At 40.2% G+C, this 12,660-nt stretch overlaps 2 protein-coding genes across 4 annotated transcripts in view; both read left to right on the top strand.

The window, feature by feature from the left end:
- The window catches only part of rhbdl3 (rhomboid, veinlet-like 3 (Drosophila)), a 38,663-nt gene extending 32,823 nt beyond the window's left edge, over window positions 1-5,840 (top strand). Inside the window, exons 8-10 of the mRNA XM_077572049.1 lie at window positions 2,257-2,357; window positions 2,592-2,652; window positions 3,669-5,840. Of these exons, the coding sequence (XP_077428175.1) occupies window positions 2,257-2,357; window positions 2,592-2,652; window positions 3,669-3,940 (434 nt within the window). The 3' untranslated portion in view covers window positions 3,941-5,840. The remainder of the gene's footprint in view (window positions 1-2,256; window positions 2,358-2,591; window positions 2,653-3,668) is intronic.
- A 530-nt stretch (window positions 5,841-6,370) lies between these two features.
- Window positions 6,371-12,602, top strand: znf207b (zinc finger protein 207, b). Of its 3 annotated transcripts, none has more exons than XM_077570258.1 (12): window positions 6,371-6,661; window positions 7,144-7,270; window positions 7,350-7,488; window positions 7,639-7,815; window positions 7,895-7,967; window positions 8,081-8,142; window positions 8,644-8,783; window positions 9,027-9,107; window positions 10,721-10,978; window positions 11,315-11,471; window positions 11,860-12,035; window positions 12,221-12,602. In XM_077570258.1, the coding sequence occupies exons 1-11, from the start codon at window positions 6,621-6,623 to the stop codon at window positions 12,009-12,011; spliced, it is 1,407 nt and encodes a 468-aa protein (XP_077426384.1). In that variant the 5' UTR covers window positions 6,371-6,620; the 3' UTR covers window positions 12,012-12,035; window positions 12,221-12,602. The 3 variants fall into 3 exon arrangements, with proteins under 3 accessions (XP_077426384.1, XP_077426383.1, XP_077426386.1); XM_077570257.1 differs by having other exon boundaries at window positions 6,372-6,661; window positions 11,860-12,042; XM_077570260.1 differs by lacking the exon at window positions 9,027-9,107 and having other exon boundaries at window positions 6,377-6,661; window positions 11,860-12,602.
- The last annotated feature ends 58 nt before the right edge of the window (window positions 12,603-12,660 follow it).

Raw genomic sequence — 12,660 nt, 5'->3', positions numbered from 1 at the left:
CAAAAGCTCCCCTTGACACAACTGAGCAATGCGACTAGAATCATAGCAAGCAGAGCTCAATCAAACAAAGCACACAAATAATTGACTCAATAATTGGTCCAATAATAACAAACCTAAAATGGATTTTCAAGATTTAATAAAGCTATTGTCGCCACATTCTCCCTGCTTCATTATCCTTCAACAATCACAGGCTATTGTGGTCTGTGTGCGTGTTACTGAAGTAGGGGAAGTGCACCAAATTGCCAAATATGAAATGCTGCATTCAGACTTTGATTAATATTCATGCAAATCATCTCCGTCTCTGAATATGTCCCACTGTGCGGTTGCTCGTGCGTGCGTGCGTGTGAGCGCAGGGGTCAGTGACAAGCCCCCTGGGGATACCAGCTGAAGTGGCCTGTACGGAATTAAGCCCAGAGTGAAATGAGGAGGGAAACGCAGCATAAATCAGGCACACACAAGTCAGCTGTTTTAATTAGATATCGACCACCAGTGGAGAGAAGGGGGCGGCTGCTCGTATCGACCGGCGTGTTTTTGGTTCGTTGTGTCTGCCTGCAAGTAATATTTCCTTTCAGACGGCAACATGATCAAATAAACATCAGTGTAAATGGGTCATCACAGTTTTATGATCCTCAGATGTTTACTGCGGTATATTTTATCACTCATTGACTGCTGAATTTAACATCTAGTCGTAAAATCAAATGGAAAAGCTTTTGCTCATGTGCATTCATGAGAAAATAATTAACCTAGTATTTGTTTAAAAAATTTAAAAAAATATATATTTTTTTAAAAAGGTCCTGCTACCATCCAAACATTCTCTATGGCGCTTGTCCTCAAACAACCATTTTCTCTCTACTCAACTATGGATAATCGTGCGTCACAATTTACACATTTTACAATACTATTATAGTTGGTCCTATTTTTTCATGTTTTTATATTTAATTGTAGATTTTTAAAATGTTTTTCTTTTCTTTTTTTTTTATATAAATATATATAATCTCATTACTGCAGACAGGAGCTCAGCTGGCACATGCATTGGGGGTCAGGGCAGAGGTCATAGGTCAAATCATGAGTCATTGAGCGGTCGATGGCCCTCTTGGTACAACACACTCATGCCATTTTGTGGAACTCAATGAACTTGTATGTTGACAGCTGAATGAATGATGTAAACAATACACAATAGCAATAAAAAGCAGACTTAATGTTTGCTTGCTTTGCATGCACACAATTGTATTTTGTTTGTCAGTAAAAAAGAATTGTATAGTTGATGTATAAAATGTGTTTGGAAAAATGAGGTGATTGTGGAATGACCTCTTCTGACCCTTTTTGAGACATGCTTTAAACTCAGAAGCACTAAATAACAGTGAATAACTTTGCTTTGTGAACAATTATATGTTGTGTGAGTCGCACAATAGTAGTAGTGTACATACTGTACCACCACCATAATGTCTTATTTAAGGCGTTCAACCAACAAAATACTATTGTGCGAAACCTAGAAAATATTAATTGAATTCAGTGTTTGTTTAATGTTTTTATATTTTTTTTTTATATACAATTACAACATAGTAAAGTTAGTTAATTGTATTTGTTCTATTCAACCAATGAAAATCATATTATACAGATTTAATAAAGAGAGAAAATACTTTAATAAAAAAGCCAATTCCTACCTCATTTCTATATTAAAAATAATAAATAAGGATTGTTTCCTACTGTATGTATAACAGTTCTTTACAGGCAAATTTGGGATTCCTGTTCAATCAATTGATTCTGTAATGAATTTATATATGAATGAACTACTGAAATAAAATTTTGCGCCTGTATATTTTATTTAGCTATAGTAATTTGGGATTATGTGAAAAACGTGGTACTGATTATATTGCTTATTTAATAACTCACTGTTGGATGTCATCCAAAACTGGACGTTACTATTACTGAGCAGGTGTACCTAATGATGTGTCTGATGCATGTGTAATGCAATATAGAGGCCGCGTTTGTTCGCTGCTGCTTCCAGGGTCAACAATAAAGTCTGCATCGCTCATCTAATCCGACACTAATTCAATTAGCTTCAAATAGCTTCACTTGCTAAGATTTTCAATATTCTCTTTAATTACAAAATGGACAGCCCTTTATCGTTTCATTTTACTACAACCGTGAAGACTTTGAAGACTATGTCATAATCATTTATCGCAATTCCCAAATTGTGTCTAAAAATATCCAGATGAAGTTTTTCTCATAATGTGACGCGTCTGGTCTCTGCAGGATCTCTGGCCGTGTCGGTCACTGACATGACGGCTCCCGTGGTCGGCTCGTCCGGCGGGGTCTACGCCCTGGTTTCGGCACACCTGGCCAATGTAGTCATGGTAATGTGTGTGTGTTGTGTGAGTGAGTGTGTATACTGTAGATGATTATCACATCACTCACTGCACTTCATCATCAAAGCTGTTTTTTTTTTCTTTTCTTTTTTTTTTTGTGCCCTGCATGTGCGGGCTCTATCTGCACATGGCAAACATTCCATAACATTTTGTGATGTGAAAAGACTGATTTTTGAGCATAATGTTTATTGTCTTATTGATTATCCTTTCTTTCTTTTCTAGAACTGGTCTGGCATGAAGTGTCAGTTTAAATTATTTCGGATGGCCATGGCTCTGGTGTGCAGTAAGTCTGATTATATAGGCTGCTCTGCCCATGACCTAAAATTTCCACAAATAGATGATATTGTGGGGAGGTTGGCAATATAAAAAAAAGTCGCAATTTGTAAAAAAAAAAAAAAAAAAAAAAAAAGAGCTCATATATTGTGCTTTTGTACATAACAGCAATGCATATAAACAAACTACAATCTCTAATAACACTTAATATAATACTTGCTAATGCATGCACACATTAAGTTGCTCCACAAATTGACTCGGTTCACAAGCATATTATGTTCCCCTTCATCTGACCATTATCGTGGTTTTTAAACATAAAAGGGCCGAAACATGTCTTGTGAAAATTAAACTGCCAAAAAAAAACTAACCACCAGAGGGTGCTAGAACTGCACAAATGAAAATCCACCTGACCTTTTTTTAACAGATGTGCTGCTTTTACGACGATATTGTGGCAGTTTTTATATCCCAATATCTCGATATTGCCGTTATCGTTACATCTCTAATAAATAGTATGTCTTGTAATTGAAGTGCCTCACCTCAATTAAATGCCTCCTTTTCCCCCCTCAGAAATCATAGAGTGACTATAATTTCCTGCTAAACATATACTGTTCATTGTAATTGTATTCCAAAATGAAGGCTCCTTAACACAACCAATAACACTACACTATGCATGTGCAAGATGAAACTTTTTTTTTTTTGTACTTACTGTAAATATTGTATATCCAACTCTATATGTCCATGTTTAATGAAGGTTTGTTTTTACATTTTGTCAAATTGGCCTTAAAAAGTCTTCAGTTTGTTTTTTTTAAACTTGCAGATATCCTGAATGCTATTAAATATAATATAGATGCAATGCTGCAGTTAAAGGACTCTGTGATTATAATCTTGCTCACTCTATGTTTATTTTTTTATTAAATTGAGCTAATCCTTGATCCTGCTCTAGTAAATGTTAGGTAGTAATATGAATGCAGTATGAAGACATATTGAACAAAAGCATGTTTTTCTGTTTTTTTTGCACACCCGCAGTGAGTGTGGAATTTGGCCGGGCGGTGTGGCTCCGCTTCTACCCGCCAGCCTTTCCTCCGTGCCCCAACCCCAGCTTCGTAGCTCACCTGGGCGGGGTGATGGTTGGTCTCACGCTGGGTGTGGTGGTCCTGCAGAACTACGAGCAACGTCTCCAGGAGCAGTCCCTCTTTTGGATCTTCTTCTGCGTCTACACCTTGTTTGTGCTCTGCGCCGTATTCTGGAACATCTTCGCCTATAGTTTGCTTGATGTGCGGTTGCCCCCGCCACCGTGACACTAGGACCCCTCCCCTGGAGTGCAGGATCAGTCGCAGTGGTTGAAATGATCTTCGTCCTTTGCGGAGTGTAAGACGCAAACATCCCTTTTCTCTGTTTTCATCCACTTGCTGCATTCCTGGAAGAAGCCTTACAATCATGTAAAATCATGTGACCACGTCTAATCCTCCTCATCCTTTACAGAGCAGTATAAAAATTTGAAGACTCAAGGCCATGTCCACATGGCATTTCCGCCATGAGTATTTTAGTGTTGTTAACATTGTTCTTTAATCATAACCATGTTCAGCGCAACTAAATCATGCATCACAGACCTCCGCCAAAGCCAAACTGTTGACAAATGTGAATGAACAGAAATCAATTTAGCCATTTTCCACCTTCTGAGGTAGCATCACAGTTGTAACAGCGGTGGATGTAGCAGACGTGTATTGTTTAAGACAAAGTGGACTTCATAGGAGACGACCAAAGGGGACTCCATTGTTGAAAATAAGTCATAAAAAAATGTGTGAGGAAAACCATTGTACATGTGGAAAACCTACACAAGCAATGGGAAAACAAAACAAAAAAATACACAGGAAGGATGTGCTATTTACTAGGTCACCATGCTGCTCTGGAAAGTAGTCATTGCATTAAAAAAAAAAGAAGCTAATAGTGGTGTAATACTTTTGCATAATATCTATTGCATAATGTCTAACGTATTAGTTTTGGCCTTTAATTCCCAGAGAAATTTCTTTTTGGAAAATGTCAGCATTTTTTTTCTTCAACATTCACCTTTGCCAAGTGTGACAATTCTATCTGTGTTTGCTTATTTAGTCCTTTTCCTTGACTGCTTTTGTTTATTTTCTGGATTGCCTAAAATGGGTTTTCAAATAGTGGTTATAGCACCACCTGCTGCTTTGGCATGCACTCTAGCTGCCCATTATTTTTGACCTTAGGGATTCTATTACTCTCCAAGTCTCCATCAGGTGTGGACATAGTCTCTGCCCCTTGCGACACTCAGCCCGAAGGTGCCTACTCTTGAAGCTTGGTGAAAGTATGTCTCCTCAACTCTTTATTTTGTCATTGTGAGCTCTAGAGGTTCAGCTTAAACATCATGGACTATTATGTGCAATCAAACATGCAAACATTTTTTGTGTCTAAAAAGAAATTATACAAATTTGGAGAGCTTTTCATTGCACATCAACATTAGGCTACCATATGGTTAATTTTAAGTTCTTCGAGAGATGACGGTAACGGTTCCATTTTATTGTAAGGCTTCTTTGTACTCAGTGTTATTGGAACCTCATACATGTGTCTTTGAATACAACTGCACCAAAACATGTGTATTCAGCTCAATACACAAGCACAAGTGCCATTCAGAATTCTAAGCTTTCAAATGTGATGCCAAACTGTTGTGTTTAGAGATTGTGGACATCTGCAATGTTATTTGTTGATGGTATATCTATTATTACAACCAAATGAACAGAAGAGCACACAGGCGTGAATTTGACTGTCTGAACTGGTGGCAGTTCACACGCTAGTTTGTCAAGATGCTAAAATGGAAATGAAATCAATGCTCTGCCTGCCCCTGTCAAAGCAGTTGTTTTATTGATTTGAGCTGTTAACGGTACTGTACTTTTAACCTCATGTTACTCTGGTAACTGCTTCGCACAAACCTGATTATTGTTAAGATTAACGTGTTTGCTGTTTTTACTCTGAGATGTTGGTATGTTGTATGCATTGTGTGGTCTGTCAGCATTGTATATATCTTTTATGCATCTTATTTAAAATGGAGTTAAAATAGTCTATATGTGTGTATTATCAGGGCTGTGACAACACTGATGGGTACTAATATTTTAACATTGTGGATTTTGTAGGTTTGATATGTACATACTGGAGTACATTAAACAGTTTTATACAGAAACAAAATGATTGGTAATTATTTAAATATACATTCGCTTTCGTGCTTGACCTCATTTGGTATTATTTTTTTGTTTGTTTTTATTGTATGGCGAGAAAAAAATACAAAACAGCAATATGAGAAAAATGCGTAGTCTACGTGAGCATGAAATGTGGAGATAAAATAAGACAGAGGCAAAAAAAAGGAGCACAATATTTTACTGCCCTTTATTTTATAGTTTAATAGTATTTGTTGCTATTGAATCTGAATTATTACTCAGAATACAAACATTATTGTCATTGCCGTGCACAACGGAAATGGAATTCTACTGATACAAGAAAGAAAAGATAAATGACACAGGAAATAATGAATTAAATTGAGTAAAAATGTCCATAATATTTCCAACTGTCTCAACACCTTTCTGACGTGTTCGCCATCCAGTGGACGTTTGACCAACTACATATAGTATCGCGAGACTAGGGTCCTTCCCAGATTTTTAGCCACGCCCAAACTTGTACAGACGAAAAAGGAATACAAATGTTTACTCCCGATAATAGCCCAATACACGAACAATAATACAAAATATATATTTTTTCCGATTAAAAAACACTTATAGTACAGCTGTGAAGACATAAATTAACTGCGTCTTTTTTATGTGACGTCACGTACGTCGAATGAAACAGCTTCTACTTCCTGCGTTAGGCGCCATTTTCGGCGTTGAGGTTGAATTACAGCATGCTGTTGTCAAACAGATAATAAGAATTTGAGAGACTACAACTTGATTTTCAGGACTCGTTGCAATCATGGGGAGAAAGAAGAAGAAGCAGATGAAGCCTTGGTGCTGGTATCCGTTTGAATAGAAAAGCAAATTGCGAGGAAAAAAGGCGCAGCGGTTCGGACCTGGTCTCACAAAAGACAGGCCTAAGCTAGCGCGGAAGGTTTATCGATGCGTATGCTGACGAATGCTGTTTTTAAAGTAATTGGGTCCTGCCGAATTGCTCTGTTTAGCAGGATTTTGTAATGTCATGTAATTCAGAATCATGTTAATTGGTGTAATTTAGCTCTAACACCCTGTATTCTTAAAACAAACCGATGTTAGTGTATATGTTAGCCTAGCCTTGCTGACTGTAATTATTAACAGACTGCTAGCGCGTTGACGTCGCGTCAAAGTTACGCTTTTAGACATTTCTTGTACAATGTCCGCGGCGAAGAAAAAACACCCAACGTTTAAACCAATTGAACTTTTAAAAACTAAGCAGTGCGTCTCTTCCTCTTTGAATGTGCTTTTACGTAATTCGAGAACATTCCTTAATTCCTTTCTCCAAGGTATTGCAATCGAGATTTTGACGATGAAAAGATTCTCATTCAACACCAAAAGGCAAAGCATTTTAAATGTCACATTTGCCACAAGAAGTTGTACACTGGTCCGGGCCTGGCCATTCACTGCATGCAGGTGGGTTGGCCGTTTATCACTTTTAATTGAACTGCACTTGTCTTGTAGCACACTTAAGCCCACGTTGCATGCATTTCAGGTACACAAAGAGACTATTGACAGTGTGCCGAATGCGATTCCCGGAAGAACGGATATTGAACTGGAGATCTATGGTATGGAGGGGATTCCTGACAAAGACATGCAAGAAAGGAGACGGACATTAGAACAGAAATCTCAAGGTTTGTACTCCCTTTGGATAAATTGACACTAAATAAAAAATTTTTTTTTAAATCAAATTAATTAATCTACAAAAGTATTAACATACTTATCGGTTGTTTAAATCATTCTTAAATGTAGCCTACACCATATTTATTCTCTTATTCTATCAGATGGCAAAAAGAAAAACCCAGATGATTCGGATGAGGATGATGACGACGATGAACCGGGTCCATCAGGGCCGCAGGTGACTGGAGTGCCACCTCAGTCCGGCTATGCTGCGCCCATGGCTCAGCCAGGGATTCCCCCTGTAACTGGGGGACCGGGGATGCCTCCCGGTGGATATCAAGGTCAGAGAGATCAGAAAACTACACTTGCATCTGTCATGCCGATCATTTTTGTAAATGTTCTTTCCCATTATCGTTACAGGAATGCCTCCAATGATGCCAGGCGTTCCTCCCATGATGCACGGAATGCCTCCCATGCACGGCATGCCTCCAGGGTACCATCAGTCTTATAGTTTGTGTTGGATCATACCTTCTGTTATCTGATTTTTTTGGGGGTGTTTGAAATTCACTGGGGAAAGCCAGTTACTCAACTGAAGGTCTTTTTCAGGATGATGCCAATGGGTGGGATGATGCCTCCCATGATGCCAGGCATGCCTGGTATGCCGCCAGGTCAGTTGAGAACTCAATCTCTACCGTGGATTGTGATATTTTGATATACCCGTACAGTGTGTTATATTTTGATCAATGTTATTTGTTTGCACCATAGAATCCTTTTTGGCGGGGGTGGCTTTTAAAATGTGCACAATTAAATGCTCTAAATATTACATTCCTTTTTCCCCCCCTCACTGAGCAACTAAATGTTGTTTTCATCTATTTGGATTTAGGACAGTGTTTCTTTCCTATTCTGTGCAAGTCTGAACTCGTCGTCTGTTAAAGCAGAAGTAAAGTCTTAAATACAGGATCTAGTTGTGTAAGAACATTTTGAGGAAATATATGAAAAATGATGAACAGTCAGTACAGTAAAAACAGAGCATGCCTGTTCACCGAAAGACCAAAATGTTGTATGAGGGCCGTGTAAACTGGGACGCGCTGTACTTTTTACGTTTCCTATTATGTTCCTCCTATTTGACGCCGAGGGAAAATCCTAAACTTTGATCATGGGTCTCTCAGGAATGCCTCCTCACATGGCTCCAAGGCCAGGGATGCCACACATGACCCCCGCCCCCGCAGCAGGAGTTATACCCAGTCGGCCAACGGTACCAGCGGCCCAGCCCGCTGTCACCAAGCCTCTTTTCCCCAGCGCAGCACAGGTTGGAACCTACAATACACGCTTACCTCTTACAGCCCACACAATATTTCATCGCCACTTCCGTGAAATTAATATTTTGATTTGATTACAATGTGGAGGTCTTTTGAGTCATTACTCGCGCACATTTTGCAACTTTCTGTTATCCACATTTAGCCAAATAGTTTGCCCCCACCTGCTGCTCTTTTTAATGTTTAAAACTCTTGTGATATGCCAATGCTGTCATCTCCTTTTCACCATGCTGCAGATGGGCACAGCAGCTGTTTCCTCTCCACCTGCAGACCATCAGTCTGTCTCCTCTCAGCCGCCCTTTCCTAACACCCCACAAGTACGCTCACAGATCAGACTGTGGCTGGCATCTAGATGCATGTCGCTCCCCCCCCCGCACACAGACATACACACAGACTAACTCTGCTTGTAATGTCGTAAGCAGATCGTTGACGGTGTTTGCCTCGCGCTTTTCCTGCAAAGGTAGCCCAGTGGCCACAGTTGCTCTCAAAATAAATCCAGAAAAAACCTGGCTGTCGTCCTTGTTCTGGTGCATGAGCTTTTTAGGCTAACAGTTAGGACTGGGCAATTCATTGAGATTACATCATGATTTTGATATTGACTTCTCGTGATAAAAACAAACATTTTAATAGAAGAAAAGGCCAAACGGCACAGTATTTGTTTGCAAGTTCTTATGATTTGAAAGCACCCTGAATGCACCATGTTGCTTGTCCAGCAAGTGTGAGGAATGTTATGCTGCCCTTCCTGACTGAGCGTATTGTGTTTTTATTTTTTATTTTTTTATTAGTGCTGTCAAATTTAAAGCCTTAACACATTGATTAATCACAAAAAATTAGCGCGTCACATAATCATGTATTAACACAGATTAATCACACTAGAGATGGATTAATTTAATCCTTTGACAGCTCTAATTCTAATGAAACCCTGCTTGGCGTTTACTGTAAAACTAAACGCATACCAAAAATAATTATTTGGAAACACCGCCAGTGCTCATGCTAGCAGTCGCAAGCCGGGTTGACATAGAGCCACGTATTCCGATGAGAATGAATCCGAACGACCAAACGGAATGAAAATGCTCCGTAAAAAAACCTCAGGAGGCCAAAGCGCATACAGCAGGAACAGCCGCCGATATTCATTCATATTTTTGCTATTTTAAAATATCATTATTTTACTTTGACTCTGTTATGTCGAAAGTAGGATTTTTAGTAGTTTAATAAATACTCATATTTGAACTTGATGATGAATCATGTTTATAAATCGTGATTTCTGTATCAGTCAAAAATAATCTTCTTTTTTTTTGTTGTCTCATAATTGCCCAGCCCTACTAACAATGTTAACACAGCAACAAGGGTCAGTGTGCATCATCTTGCCCTCTATAGACATGCATGAGTTCTCTGGCTATGAATAGTATGTGTACTTTCATTGTGCTATTGCGATTTAAATAAAAAAATGGGATCAATATTCAGTACAAGGTAGGGTTACACATCAATACAGTGGACCCCTGTTTCTCGTGGTGGATACATTCCAGACCTGCCCGAAATAGGTTGAAGTTTGCACTATAGAAAGACCGTATTGCTTATAGTAGTTGCCATCTGCAGGATTTTCTTTGGGTGATGCTCTTATTCAGACCTTCTGAAGGATAATGCCGCCCTTTGTTGTGTCAGAGAGAACACACTTTTTTAAGCATGTTTATTTCTCCTCACTTTCTCGCTGTCAAGAAAATGGAGACTATCGTGTAACTTTTTGCAGCGCAATGCACTAGAGCAAACAATCATAGATCAAAATGTGCGATGTAGCCTGGTGCGAACGACGAAGCGTGGTGCAGCGGGGGTTCACTGTATGGCAGTTCCATTTGGAAAGTTGTGACGGATTTTGTGGCTCAACAATCAATCGTGTAGCAGTGCAATGTTCATTTTTGTGTTGTCTACGCAGGCCCAGCAAAGTGCTTCAGGAGCCGCCGCAGCAAACTCCCACAGCGCCACCGCTGCCGCCTCCTCCTCCGACCCGCCCAAAGCAACATTCCCTGCCTATACCCAACCCTCTGTCTCTTCCTCTGCTTCCACTTCCTCCTCCAACCCCTCTAGCAGCGCTGTGGCCAAAGCCCCGGCCACAGTGCCCACTAAACCTGCTACCCTCGCCGCCACGAGTGCAACTAGTAAGTTGATCCACCCTGATGAGGATATCTCGCTGGTAAGTTGCTGGAACGCTCTTTTTTTTGCTCTTTTGCACAGTAAGTAATGACTGATGCATATAATAGTATATTTCATCGGTTATGGAAGAAGGAAAGGGTTGTCAAGTATTGTTACTATTAATGCATGCTAATCACCGCATTAATCCACAGAATCATACGTCCTAGTTTGTCGTATTCTTACTGATCGTTTGTCTTGTGGGCATGTTTTAATATCAATCTAAGCGTGATTAGCCGCAGTTGTGTGCTTAATGTGGACATTCATCATTGTGCTGTCAAGGGTCATAGCAGTGTTTCTGGAAATCTAAATAGCTGCTCTGTCTTGTCCCTGCCCGCAGGAGGAACTGAGGGCCCAGTTGCCCCGTTACCAGCGCCTCTTAGCCAGGACGGCTCAGGCCCATGCGGCTGCTGCCCCAGTGGCGGCTGTCAGCGGCATAATAGCCCCACAGCAAGGCCTGCCACCGCAGCAGCCTGGCATGAGGCATCCCATGCATGGTTAGCAGACAATTGCTTTTAACACACACATGACTAGAGCCTTAAAAGTCCAATAGGAGCTGTTGCAGGGCCCATGTCGGGATTTGGCAACAAGTTAGATCCAAACTGTTCTCGGGTTTTTTATTCATATTCAAATTAAGTAGAACAGTGATCCAATCATAGCCAAGCTTATTTAAATATTGAATATTCATGAGGAATCCAGCCATCTCATCTGACAGGCATTTTGGACTCATTAGAAATGCTTGGGAAAAAATGGGCCCAACCTAAATTATGTTCCAAACATGTTAAGAATGACATCAAATGAAATAAAAAAAAAAAAATAGACATGTGACCAATAATGAATCTTCTTTTTGTGTAATAAGTAAGACGTCCTGTGTGTTCTCTGTAGGTCAGTATGGTGCCCCCCCACAGGGCATGCCAAGCTACATGCCTGGAGGGATGCCTCCATTCGGGCAGGGTCCTCCTCTGGTGCCCCCTTACCAGGGAGGCCCTCCCATGGGCATGAGGCCGCCCGTCATGTCTCCCGCTGGGCGCTACTGAAGCGGCAAAGCATCCCCGCATTAGGTTTGAGGTTACTACCTTTCTCTCATCCTTGTACATTTTCAAAACTAAGAGCAGTAAGGCCCGTGGCGGCGAAGACTTAGAATTGTTGTTGGCAGCACATGGACATTTATTGTAACTACACAAGTTCCAGACTGCTTCTTTTCTTATTTGATCACTTGTGAAGATAAAATTCTTTCCCCTCGTAGGTTTCACTCAGGTTCTTAGGGGTGAAGTGTGTTAAAGTCATTCATATTTCTGTTGAAGCTGCTGGACTTACATGAACGTACCAACCCCCCTTACAAAGGCAAGTTTATCCTGTAAACCATTTATTGAATTTTATTGATTTTTGTAGTTCACTGGAGGCCCTCACAGCATGCTTAGGTGCTGTTGGACTTGCGTCCCCAACCTTGGTTGGTGAGGGTCTCGGTGATGATTCCAACTTTGTAGTGCTACTTCATCGTGGCTCATGAGTCTAGCTTTCTTCTTATTTCAGGTTTGTTTTAATATTTCCTGCTTAAATGGGTCCCTGTGTGCATCCTTTGTAATGTTTTATCAAGCTGTTGTAATAAAATCCACCTTAAAACTGCAGTGCTGGTTTGTTGTGACGTGCGTGAAGGTGAGTCCCAGAGGTTTGTACCAAGTCTTG

This window comes from Vanacampus margaritifer, chromosome 7 (genome assembly GCF_051991255.1).
Source record: "Vanacampus margaritifer isolate UIUO_Vmar chromosome 7, RoL_Vmar_1.0, whole genome shotgun sequence".
NCBI lineage: Eukaryota > Metazoa > Chordata > Actinopteri > Syngnathiformes > Syngnathidae > Vanacampus > Vanacampus margaritifer.
This window is presented reverse-complemented; position numbering and strand designations above follow the sequence as displayed.